The sequence below is a fragment of the Pseudorca crassidens genome, chromosome 20 (assembly GCF_039906515.1).
Source record: "Pseudorca crassidens isolate mPseCra1 chromosome 20, mPseCra1.hap1, whole genome shotgun sequence".
Taxonomy (NCBI): domain Eukaryota; kingdom Metazoa; phylum Chordata; class Mammalia; order Artiodactyla; family Delphinidae; genus Pseudorca; species Pseudorca crassidens.
Window position 1 is genome coordinate 16,310,589 of NC_090315.1, and position 12,420 is coordinate 16,323,008.

Here is a 12,420-nt window from a genome sequence, read left to right on the forward strand (position 1 = left end):
TGCAATTCTTGGTTGGTTGAATCTGTGGATGCAGAACTGCATATGATGAGGAATTCCAGATATGGAGGAACGGCATATACAGAGGGCCAGATTTTCAACTGCACAAAGGATCAGCGTCCCTAATCCCTGCGTTGTTCAAAGGTCAAGTGTAGTTCCAAGGTTGAGAAACCCTGCTCTAAACCAGCACATCCTGTAAAACTACACGATGGACTCTGCTCCTATTATCCTTCTCTCAGGGGTTCCTGGAGATGATTCTTCCTCTCTGTTTGCAGTTCTGTTCCAATCACCTCCTACTCACCCCATTGCTGAAGGAGGGATCCCTCACCCTAAATGGTATGAGATGACTGAATATCCGACACCTGACAGATGAGACTGACAGCAGGTTATTAGTCACATATACTCACAGCCCGGGAGAGGAAGACACCACACATCATGCAGGGCCACACAGGGGTTGCACTCAGGAATAAGGTGAACAAGCAGGATCTGTGGGAGGCAGGCTTTATAGTAAAAAGAGGATGAGGGGTCCCTGGCCAATGCAGGAGGATGTGATGAGCTTGTTTGAATAATTCTGTGGGCTGGCAAGGAGGTGAAACCTATTAGGTTGAAGACTAAGAGGGGTTTAGCTGGTCTAGCTGATAGGGAAACTAGCCAGGTAAAGAGTCTTTTCCATCGCATGGGGGCCACATCTGAGGAGAGCAGCGAACTCTTGGTTAGGTCTGATAATATATCAAGGCAGCATATGAACTTTTAGGCCTCACAATACAAGGTCGCAATCATCTCCCTACCTTATCCACCCAATCCTAAAAGCCTTACATACCATAAGATCTCAACGCATACAAGGACTAAGACCAGCCAATACTAAATCTCATCTTATGTACTTAAAAAATTCAGGTCTGTGGAGAAGTTTGGAGTTTTCCCTATAAGCAGTCAAATAAGACCAAATTCTCTCTTTCATCAAACCACAAGATCATCAAGGAGTGTTCAAAACAGGGATCTCCCATTTAATATTAATAATCCATTCTTGAAAATCAAGACATTCTAACACTATTTTCCCACCATTTTGTGTGGGTGCCTATTTTCCCATCATTTTAAAGCAAAGAATTATACTGCATTATATATCAATTCCAACCCTCCAACTAGCTTCACATTTCCCCCAGGACAGAATTAGAGTACACGTGGGTCAGTGCACACATGATATCTCTGGCTTTAGTACTTTCACTGTCTCTTACCAAATTTTTTTTTCTCACTTGCTTTGCTTCTTTCTCTACAAGTTTCTTCAATACTTTTCCAACTTCTTAGGAACTCATTTTACAAAATGACAAAAACAGGGGTTACATGTGAAGTGCACTTTGCAAATGCGCTTCCAAGGAGAACATAATGGCAGGCCTGGCTCACACTCTGTATGATGCTCTGAGGCCTCCCTTATCACCAGCAGTACCACTTATACACATCCCCTTTAATGATATCTGCATGCATTTCAAAACATCTGCAGATGGTTCTGATGATCCAGCAATTGTATTTGGAATATAGCAAGACTTCCTACACATTGTTTTCTGTTTTAAAAAAAGTTACATTGAACTATACAATTTCACTTACATAAAGTTCTAAAAATAGGCAACATTATTGTATGGTGTTCAAAGTCAGGATTACATTTGGTTACATTTGGACTGGGTAGGTAGAAAGTGACTGAAAGGGGGACACGTGAATGCTAGTAATATTCTCTTTCTTGACCTGAGTGCTGATAGCATAGATATACTCAATCTATGAAAATTCATTCAGCTGCACACTTCTGATTTGTGCACTATTCTCTATGTACGTTATACAGCAATACAAAGTTAAAAAAACTTTTAAAAGATGTCAAATTGTGTATCGGGGATGTCAATTTTTCCCATATAAAACTAGGCCCCAAATCACTGTAGTTCAGAGAAATATGCTTTCTCTGAAGTTTAGGTATTAAAATCAAAAGCTAAAATCAAAAATGTTAACGGGGGGACATTCTGCAGAGAATACCCACATTCTTCTTAAGGCATTTCACTTTTGCTCCTTGATGACTCTTGACAGAAGATTCTGTAGATAGGAGATGGTCCACATTAGTGGAAAAAAGGGAAGGGGGCACATAGGGGACACTGGGCTATTTGTCCCTAACTCTGACAGGAATGAGAGGAACTAGAGTGGGTTCTTGGATGGAATTCTGTTAAATAGGAAGTTTCAGGATAATATTCCTTATCCTGAAACATGGCCTAGAAATTGGCAATATTTCAAAAATGAAGAAGAAACACCAACTTACATGGGCCATTGTTTCCAACTGCAAGAACCGGTCAGTCCTTTTCAAGATTTCTCTGTTGGAGAACTAGAGTCCAGATAAGCCAGATCTGGAAGAAGAAAAAGCAGCCATGAAACCAGATGTGCCTCAGAGCTCCCAAAATGACTTATGTTAGTATGAGCTTTTTTTCTCTTCCATTCCTGCTTCCAAACTACTCTTCACTGCTATACCCACATTGCTCTCATACCCAACTGGAGGAGAGTATAGGGAGTCTGAAGAAATCCAAGCCCTGACAAAACTCAGCTAAACAATGATGATCTTTGTGCAGAGCCCAGATACTTTAGCGGGAGGATTTCTATCCAGTTCCCCATCTGGCAGTGTGGATCTGGTCCTGACACTGGATTCCTCAGACTTGTCCTGAGCAGCATCTCCCCTTTCCAGTACAATTTTTTCAGGGCTGAGAAAGGGCCACACCATCCACACAGAGCCTCCTATGAGCCCCAGGATCCTGCCTGAACCTCCTAAACACAAAGACTGAAAACCACACAGATCGGGCCTGGCAGCTCCTGACACTGTAAAGCTGCACTGGTCTTTCCCCAGCCCGGACAACTCACTACTCTGTTTCCCAGTCAGAACCTCTCACACCATGACGTCCTTTTCCACCCCCTCTTTCAGTAGAGGATTCATGATTGTTGCAGTTAGTCAACAACAAACATTCATTGAGAAATTTCTTGTGATGGCTGCTTTAGGTACATCACTCAGCATTGTTCTGCAAAGTAGTTCCTCTCTCCTTTCCATAGTTCAGAAAACTGATGCTCAGGGGTCAGATCATTTGCCCAGATTCAGTTATTAAGTGGCAGAGCTTTGTTTTGAGTCCACATTTCTCTAACTAAAAAGCCATCTTTCAACTTTGGTTTTTGCCTCTGAAGGGTAGAATTTCTACTTCACTGAGAGAAACCTGAGCAAGGGCAATTCACTAAAAAATAGAAATAACCTTTCAAAAGATACTAGACCTCACTCTAATTAACGAAATGTGTTTAAAGCAACCAAAACATACCTCTTTACAGTGACTGGATTGGGAGATCTAAAAGATCTAAAGACTGATGATATTAGCAAGGTCACAGCACACTAGGTTGGTCCAAATTTAGAACTGTGTGAAACAGCATTTAAACCCCATAATGCTGTAAACCAGAAACTCCACTTCTGGGACTAAAGGAACTATTTGCACATGTACATAGAGATGTTTGCAGAGATGTGTGAACAGATTTGGTTTATAATGAATAAAAGCTGAAAATAATTAAACTGGGGAATGATTAAATAAACTGTAGTGTGGCCTCTTGCCTTCCAAGATGGCCCACACTCTGTCTATGAAGTGTGTATCTCCCTGAATAAACCTTCTTTCACTTTACTATGTCTTGCTCTTGAATTCTTGCCTGCACAAAGCCAAGAACACACACTTGGCGGCCATCCCAGGGACTCAGACATGACTTGGGATGTGACCATCCTCTCGCACCCCACTCTCTTTCCTGCAACATCTTTTCTGGCACCCAATGCAGGGCCTCAAAGGCCATAATCTTGATCCGCCTACTGGGCTATGGCTCCCCTCTGAAGGGTGGCTGGGACTCATCCTGAGCCACGTAGATTCAAGTAGCCCGTTAAGTGGCAGCTGACGTCGACTGCAGGATCTGGCAGAGACCAGTTCTCTGGCCGTGAAGAAGCGCACTGAGGCCAAGGCTTTTCCCCCTCAGTCTTTCTCATTCTCCTATTGCTCTATCTCTTTGGACTTGAAAAGATCCACCCAGACGACCACCAAACATCCAAATTAAGACTGCGTGGCAAGTAACTGACAACTTGGTTGGGTCTAAAGAACTCCTGCCAGGGGGCTAACCTGGTGGTGCAGTGGTTGAGAATCTGCCTGCTAATGCAGGGAACACGGGTTCGAGCCCTGGTCTGGGAGGATCCCACGTGCCGCGGAGCAACTAGGCCCGTGAGCCACAACTACTGAGCCTGCGCGTCTGGAGCCTGTGCTTAAGGCCGCGATAGTGAGAGGGCCGCGCACCGCGATGAAGAGGGGCCCCCGCTTGCCGCAACTAGAGAAAGCCCTCGCACAGAAACGAAGACCCAACACAGCAAAAATAAAAAAATAAATTAAAAAAAAAAAACTGTAGTGCATCTATACCACTGAAAACCATGCAAAGAGTAAAAAGTGATGATGTTGCCCTAACTTTGATGAAATGGGTAAAGCCAATATGTTAAATACAAAAAATCCCAGCATGTGTGGCCTTAAACTATTTTGACAGAAAAAAAAAAATCACATGTATGCCTAGAAGGACCAGTTAAAATGTTTACAGTGGTAGCTCACAACACTCACCACCATATTAAACACAGTGTGACCCTAAAGTATGCAAATACTCCAAAGAAGGGAAAGACTTTCCCAATTCAAGTTTTCTTCCAGTCTTCTGTTGAAGAAAAAAGTTCAGGATACTCTAAAAGCAGCTGTTGTTTTTCCTGAGTGGCTCTTCTTCTTTACTTCAGCGTCTAATTCATGATTTAATCATGAACCAACTCCATGATTTAATTTACCCATATGTTAGAGTACTACCTAGAAAAGGATGACGAAGTCTCTCATATCTTTTAGGCACTGATGGCAGTCTCATGGCTGCTTCCTTTCACAGCGTCCTGACAAATGGGTTTCTTTTGCTTCTGAACCAATCCTTTGGGCTAAGATGCCTATGAAGCCCTCCAACTGCTATTAGATCTTCTTGTCCTATTTTTCTAACCTTGCATGTAACATCATTAAAATAAAAATTGTAAGGCATAAATCTTACTGTATGAAATCCTCCTTTTACAGAGACCTCACAGCTATAATCTGGACATAACTTGACAGTGCTTGCTGTCATCATCTTAATATCACCCCCCTCATGATGGATTACTGAGTAAGGTGGGAAGGATTTGTTCAAGTAGATGTGATGATGAGATTTGGTATACTGTTGTAATTACTAACATAGGCTTTTCTGTCAAACTTCCAAGATATAAATCTCAGCTCTGACAGTTATTAAGTGTGTTACCTTGGATATGTTACTTAACTTTTCAGCCTTAGATTCCTCCCATATAAAATGGTGATAACTATAGATTCTATCCCAAAGCATTGTTATGAGTATTAAATAAGACACTACATATAATAACACACTAAAGTAGCAAATAAACATTTAATAAACGTCAGCTATATCACTGAAGATGAAGAATACTACATACTTCTTCCCACAGTTATTAAAGAAAATTCTCTTCTGAGCTTTCTTTTTTCTTCCACAAAAAGTTTGAGCTTCTCAGCCCCGCTCTTCCTGAGAATGCTAATAAATTTCAGAGCTTCAGACTGATAGGCAATTCCTCTTGATTAACAACAATTTACAAAGGGAGGGTATGTGGATGAAGCATACATGGCAAAATCCTCATAATTTTTGGATCTGGGTGATGAGGAAAAACATGGATCACACTTTAATAATATCAACGAAATCTACTGAGTACTTATGTATCAAGCATTATCTGAGGACCTTACATATATTAATTCACCTATTCTTAGCAACCCTACACAGTAGGTTCTATTATTATCCTCTTTTTACAGATGAAGGAACTGTGGCACAAAGAGATGAAATAAATTGCCCCAACTTCACCCAGCTCTAAGGGTGAAGGATTAGGATTAGCACCCTGATAATTTGGCTCCATAACCCATATTGCAACTATACTAAACTGCCTGTCATAAGACCACATAAATATGTGGCCTGAAACAAACTCATGCCGTCAAAAACCTCAAACCAATTTTCAAATTTCTACTGATGTTTCCCTTCCCTCCCACTAGTAATCCCTTGTCTTGTTAACACAGAGCTCTCTGTTAAAAATCTATCACCTTACCACTCCTAAAAGCTTCAAAAGCATAAGACCCTGTCACCAATCGAACCATCTCCTATCTTTCCCTGCTTTTGACCTCAGGGCAGTGGAAAAGATCAAAACACCTAGTGTATGATTCCAACTAAACTGTAATAAATAAATCATAATAAATCACAGCCTAAAATAAAGCTCTGGGCTTCCCTGGTGGCGCGGTGGTTGGGGGTCCGCCTGCCGATGCTGGGGACACGGGTTCGTGCCCCAGTCCGGGAGGATCCCGCGTGCCGTGGAGCGGCTGTGACCGTGAGCCGTGGCCGCTGAGCCTTCACGTCCGGAGCCTGTGCTCCGCAGCGGGAGAGGCCACAGCAGTGAGAGGCCCGCGTACCATACACACACAAAAAATAAATAAAGCTCTACAGTTAGCCTCCCTGCATGAGGTTTACCTGCAGACCATTCAAACTATTAGAAAGCAGCAGCTCACAGGTGGAATTAAATGACTGCCAAATGTTCATCTGAATAGCCACTGGAGAGGAGAGGATACCCTTGGTGGAGGTGGGGGGGACTCTACCCTCATCCTCTCCACCATTCACTGGGAAGGAAGAACAAAGTACCACGCCAATGGATAGGATATTCCGGTATTAAAGCCTAACCAACTGAAGACTACCTGTAACAATTCTGTACAGTCCAACAAAATAAGATTTATTGACTCAAGAGAGGGAGGAAATTCTACAGGAATGGCTGGAATGTGATGGAGGAGAGGGATAAGAAAAGCTCTTTTGTAAAGAGCTGAATTCCAGCTGAAGGATTCTGAAGAAGTGGGGAACCATACTTCAGTGACTGCTGCTTCTGAGGTGAGAATAGGAGCGGCAGAGATTAATTGGAGATTAAGTGCTAGAAAGTGAAGTGAGGGTAATTTAGTAACTGGGTATCCCCAGTGATAAAATAAAATCAGCAAGGCAGGTCTGGGGCAACACTGGTAAGAAAGCTATAAGCTCTCAAAAAGGGAGTCTTTATGGCATTTTACAACTGCTGCATGACCTGGGCAGAAATAATGTTTTCTATTAACTCTGCAGCTTGCTTTATCTGTCTATCCTCTCCCATCCAGATTAATGGCAGGGCCGCTTTATCTTTTTTCAGTCCGACCTGATTTTTCACTCTTTCACAGGAGAAGCAAACGTCCCCACGTCTAGAAAAAAATAAAATTACATTTCATGGAACAAAGAGGAAACATAAACATATATATAATTATATACATATATATACACACACACACATATATAATTGTATATACATAATTATTTTCTCCTTTCTGACTCCATTCCTAAAGATCAGCAGGTTGGGGGACGGAGACGGGAATCTGGACACATTGCGCCTTTTTCGGAGCTCAGCCTGTCCAGATTAAGGACACACCCCCGCTACCACATTTGCTCCCGCCATCCACCACACACATAACCCGATGGAAGTAAGAGGGAGCCTGGGGAGAAGCTGACCCTTCTGGGTGAGAATGGCCAGAGTACAAAGACCAGGGCTGGAATACGTCTCTGAGTTCTCAAAAGCTGCCTTGGGAGGGAGCTCTGGCTAAGCTGTGGTTCTGAGAGCTGTTGTTCTGCGTCTTTTTGTTAGGGGCCTTCACTGTGAGGTTCATAAATCTAACTCGGAGCCATTCTGGGCCGCTGCATCTGTGCGGCCCTGAAGCAGGAGGACAGAGGACGCACCAGGGTGCCCAGTGTCCAGTCAGCGTCACAAACTACACAGTCACTTCAGCCCAGTTCACACAGAGGGCCGCGCCGCCCCCGCGCCGCCCCCGCGCCCATTTCCTCAATGCACAAGACCAACTCACCTCTCCGAGCCGACACCAGCAAGGAAGCCGGAAGGAAACTAGGTGCAGAGGCTTGTGGGAAATGTAGTCCCGGTAGGGAGGGCCTGGTCCTCGCCCCAACGGGCTGAGAGGAATGCGCAAGCGCAGGCGCGAGCGATTGGGGCGGGAGCGGGCGGTGGACCTCCGGACTTGGATTTTATGTATTAGTTCATAGATGGAAGGATTTTTCTCCTCTCAAAAAACTTTAGAAGTTATCTGAAAATATCTAGGCTAATCTTAAATCTCATTTTTCGAACAGCAAAATATGTATGAAGTAGGAGATACATGAAAACTGCGATTGTGGATTTGTCTATTTCTACATTTAGTTCATTCAGTTTTTGCATCATGTATTTTGAAGCTGTTATTATAGCATACGCACATTTATGATTGTTTCTCCCCAATGAATTGACCCTTCTATTATGAAACATTTCTCTGTCTCTTGTCTTTTTTTTTTTTTAACATCTTTATTGGAGTATAATTTCTTTACAATGGTGTTAGTTTCTGCTTTATAACAAAGTGAATCAGTTATACATATGTTCCCATATCTCTTCCCTCTTGCGTCTCCCTCCCTCCCACCCTACCTATGCCACCCCTCCAGGCGGTCACAAAGCACCGAGCCGATATCCCTGTGCCTCTGTCTCTTGTCTTGACATCTGTTTTATCTAATATTAGTAGAGTCACTCTAGTTTGCTTGTGCTTACTGTGTGCACAAGTATATCTTGTTCTACCTTTTTCCCTTGAACCTATCTGTGATTACATTTTTTTTTTTTTTTTTTTTTTGCGGGACGCGGGCCTCTCACTGTTGTGGCCTCTTCCGTTGCGGAGCACAGGCTCCGGACGCGCAGGCTTAGCGGCCATGGCTCACGGGCCTAGCCGCTCCGCGGCACGTGGGATCCTCCCGGACTGGGGCACGAACCCGTGTCCCCTGCATCGGCAGGCGGACTCTCAACCACTGCGCCACCAGGTAAGCCCCTGTGATTACATTTAATATACATTTCTGGCAGATAGCATGTAGTTTGGGTTTCACATTTTTTATCCAGTGTGGCAGTCTTGGGGCTTTTCACTGAAATGTGTAATCAATTTATATTGATGTAATTATTAATTTGTTTGGATTTATGTTTACTGTTTTGTTGATTTCTATTTGCCACATTTAAAAAAATTAACTATTTCTCCTTTCCTGCTTTTTTTTGAGGGGGTTGATTAATTTTTTCTGGTATATTTGAATTCTGTTGGCTCTTCAGCTATACCTCTATGCATCTTGTTAGAGGTTGCTCCAGGGATTAAATATGCATCTTTAATATAGTTTACACTAGAATTAATATCATACCACTTCATGTAAAATATAAGAACCTGTAACAATATCATTTCATTTGCACTCCTCATTCTTTTTTTTTTTTTTGGCCACACTATGGGGCATGACGATCTTAGTTCCCCAACCAGGGATTGAACCCACACCCCATAGGGGAAGGATGGAGTCTCAACCACTGGATCACCAGGGAAGCCCCTGAACTTTTTATTCTTTGTCCTACTGTTGTCATTTCAACTACATACCTTATAAAATTCACCGTACCATGTTACATTATTTTGCTTTAAACAGTCATATATTTTAATAACATTTAGGAAAGAAAACAAATTTTATAGTTACCCACATATTTTCCATTTCTGATACTCTTCTTTCCTACCTGTTGGTCTTTCCTTTCTGTATCATCCAATGTCAATTCCCTTCAACCTGAAGAACTCCCTCTAGTGTTTTCTATACTACAGTTCTACTGGTTATGATATAAATCTTCATTTATCTGAAAATATCTTCATTTCATCTTCATTTTAAAAGGATATTTTTCTCTGGGGATAGAATTCTGAATTCACATTTTTTTCTTTAATACTTTAAAGATGTTATTCCATTGTCTTTTGGCTTTTATTGTTTCTGATTAAGTCAGCGTTATTCATATTTTTGTTTCCCAATATGTTATGTATTGTTTTTTTCTATCTGCTTACAGGATTTTCTATTTATTAGATTTGGGGGATTTTGGTCATAGTTTTTGTTCTACCACATTCTATCAATCCTCTCATTCTAGGACTCTATTTACAAGTACAGTAGGTCACTTAATACTGTTCCATAAATATCTTTCTTTTTTCAATCTTTTTCCTTTTCGTACTTAGGATTGAATAATTATTACTGATCTATCATGGAGATTACTGACCATTTCTTCTGATGCCCCCCATCTGTTCTTATGCTCATTCAGTGAAATTTTTGTTTGTTTTTTCAGCTATAAAACTCTCATTCCCAATTCTATTTTATCCTTTCCATTTTTCTGCTGAAGATCCTTTCCATTTATTCATTATGACTGTATTTTCCATTAAGTCAATAAACATATTTATACTGTCTCCTAATTAATTCCAATATCTGGGTAATCTCATGTTCTGTTTCCATTGGTTGCTTTTTTCCTGCTTAGGGATCACATTTTCCTGCTTTTTTGAATGAGTAGTCATTTTTGATTGTATGTTGTACATTGTGGATGCTATGTTGTTGAGAGTTCAGATTTTGTTATCTTTCTTTAAAGATTATTGATTTTTTTTATAGCAGCCAGTTAATTTACTGGCAGAACAGTCTGATCTCTTCAAGACCTATTTTAAAACTTTCTTCCCTTAGATCTAGAGTAGCCTTTGCTTAGGGCTAGCATAACCGTACTCTAAAGGTGTGGCCTTTTTAGGGTGTGAGCTGACTACTAGGGTGTCCAGAAGTATCTGTCCACTCTGAATGTTTGGAATTTCCTTTTTCCCAGCACTTCTAGAATCTCTGTGAAGCTCATAACTCCCCAGAAGCTGTTCTCTGCTAGGCTTTGTGGAGTCTCTCCCTGTACATGCACAGATTAGTATTAATTAAAAATGTAAGAAGATCTCTATGCACAGTTCTGGGACTCCTTCTTTGCAGAAAACTATTCTCTTGACTCTACCCCACTAATTCCAGCCACTTAGCATCCCCAAACTCTTAGTCTTAGGCCAAATTCTTAGCCTACTCCGCTCAGTGAGGCTCTGAGTTTACTTGAGCTATACCTCTCCATACCATACTCCAGAAAGTAGCCCCAGGCAGAAAGCAGAGACAATCATGGGCTTACTTCATGTTTTTCTCTTCTATCAGTGATCACAGTCTTGCACTGCCTATTGTCCAAAGTTTGAAAACCATTGCCTCATATATTTTGCCTAGTTTTATGATTGTTTTTGGCAAGAAACCTAGTTTGATATCAGTTACTCCATCATGGTCAGGAGGCTTTAAAATTTTTTAAATTCCTGGAATCCATACCTCTCTTGTATTTCTAGTTCACTAGGATTGTTGGTTGGAGACTGAACCAACATTCTTTGCTAGTTCACAACCTTAAGTAAGTTAATTAATTAATCTTTTAGTACACTTGACCTATCTAGCACTTAGGAATACATTGCTTTTATTACAGTGTTCATGATGTACTTGATTGGATTCAAGAAAAAGAATCTGCAGTTTCAGGCATCTCAGTGGAAAAATGAAACCGTGTCCTGCAGTGATTGTATTTTATTTTTTTAAATCTAAGATAACTGCATTTTTCTTTTACTCTAATGAGACAATTAGGCTTTTGATACCACCCTGTGTTTAGGTGTGATTTTTAAAATGTTAATACTTTCTCTTACTCACATTTAACTGAAAGAAAGTCCTTCATAATTTATTCACCAAATACTTATCATACACATAGACCAGGCGTTTTTTTTTTTGGCCATGCTGTGTGGCACAGCATGTGGGATCTTAGTTCCTAAACCAGGGATCGAACCCGTGCCCCTTGCATTGGAAGCACAGAATCTTAACCACTGGACTGCCAGGGAGATCCCAACCAGGCATTATTATGCATCAGATACATTAATTAATTAATAAGTAAAATCACACACAAAGGCCCAGTTTCTACCCTCAATGAGCTCACAACCAAGAACTAAAAAATTACCATTTTATATTTATTTATTTTTATTTTTGCCTGTATCAGGTTTTAGTTGTGGCATGCAGGATCTTCCATTGTGGCATGAGGGCTCTTCATTGTGGTGTGTGTGCTTCTTTCTAGTTGTGGTGCACAGGCTCAGTAGTTGCGGTGTGTGGGCTCTCTATTTGTGGCACACAGGCTCTAGAGTGCATGGGCTCTGTAGTTGCGGTGCGTGGGCTTATTTGCCCTGCAGTATGTGGGATCTCAGTTCCCTGATCAGGGATCGAACCTACATACCCTGCATTGGAAGGCAGATTCTTAACCACTGGACCACCAGGGAAGTCCTTGAAAAATGACCATTTTAACACAATATGTTAAGTACAAAATTAATCTGACAAGACTGGCTTGATCAGGACTCTTATTCACCATTTCATCAGCAGCATCTCACCTAGTTCCTGGCAAATATCAAGTGCTTAAAC

At 41.4% G+C, this 12,420-nt stretch overlaps 2 protein-coding genes across 5 annotated transcripts in view; one reads left to right on the forward strand and one right to left on the reverse strand.

The window, feature by feature from the left end:
- LOC137215245 (zinc finger protein 14 homolog) overlaps window positions 1–12,420 on the reverse strand; it is a 184,037-nt gene that overhangs the window by 27,632 nt on the left and 143,985 nt on the right. Inside the window, exons 1-4 of one of the 4 annotated variants that reach the window (XM_067720214.1) lie at window positions 7,986–8,042; window positions 7,289–7,331; window positions 2,288–2,372; window positions 405–483 (exon numbers count right to left, since the gene is read on the reverse strand). The exons of 1 other annotated variant lie outside the window; for it this stretch is intronic. In XM_067720214.1, the coding sequence (XP_067576315.1) occupies window positions 405–434 (30 nt within the window). In that variant the 5' untranslated portion in view covers window positions 435–483; window positions 2,288–2,372; window positions 7,289–7,331; window positions 7,986–8,042. Of the gene's footprint in view, window positions 1–404; window positions 484–2,287; window positions 2,373–7,288; window positions 7,332–7,985; window positions 8,101–12,420 lie in introns of those variants that run through there. 2 more of the 4 variants (XM_067720216.1, XM_067720215.1) reach the window with 2 other exon arrangements.
- Window positions 1–12,420, forward strand: part of ZNF382 (zinc finger protein 382) — a 254,817-nt gene that overhangs the window by 9,802 nt on the left and 232,595 nt on the right. The window lies entirely within an intron of this gene.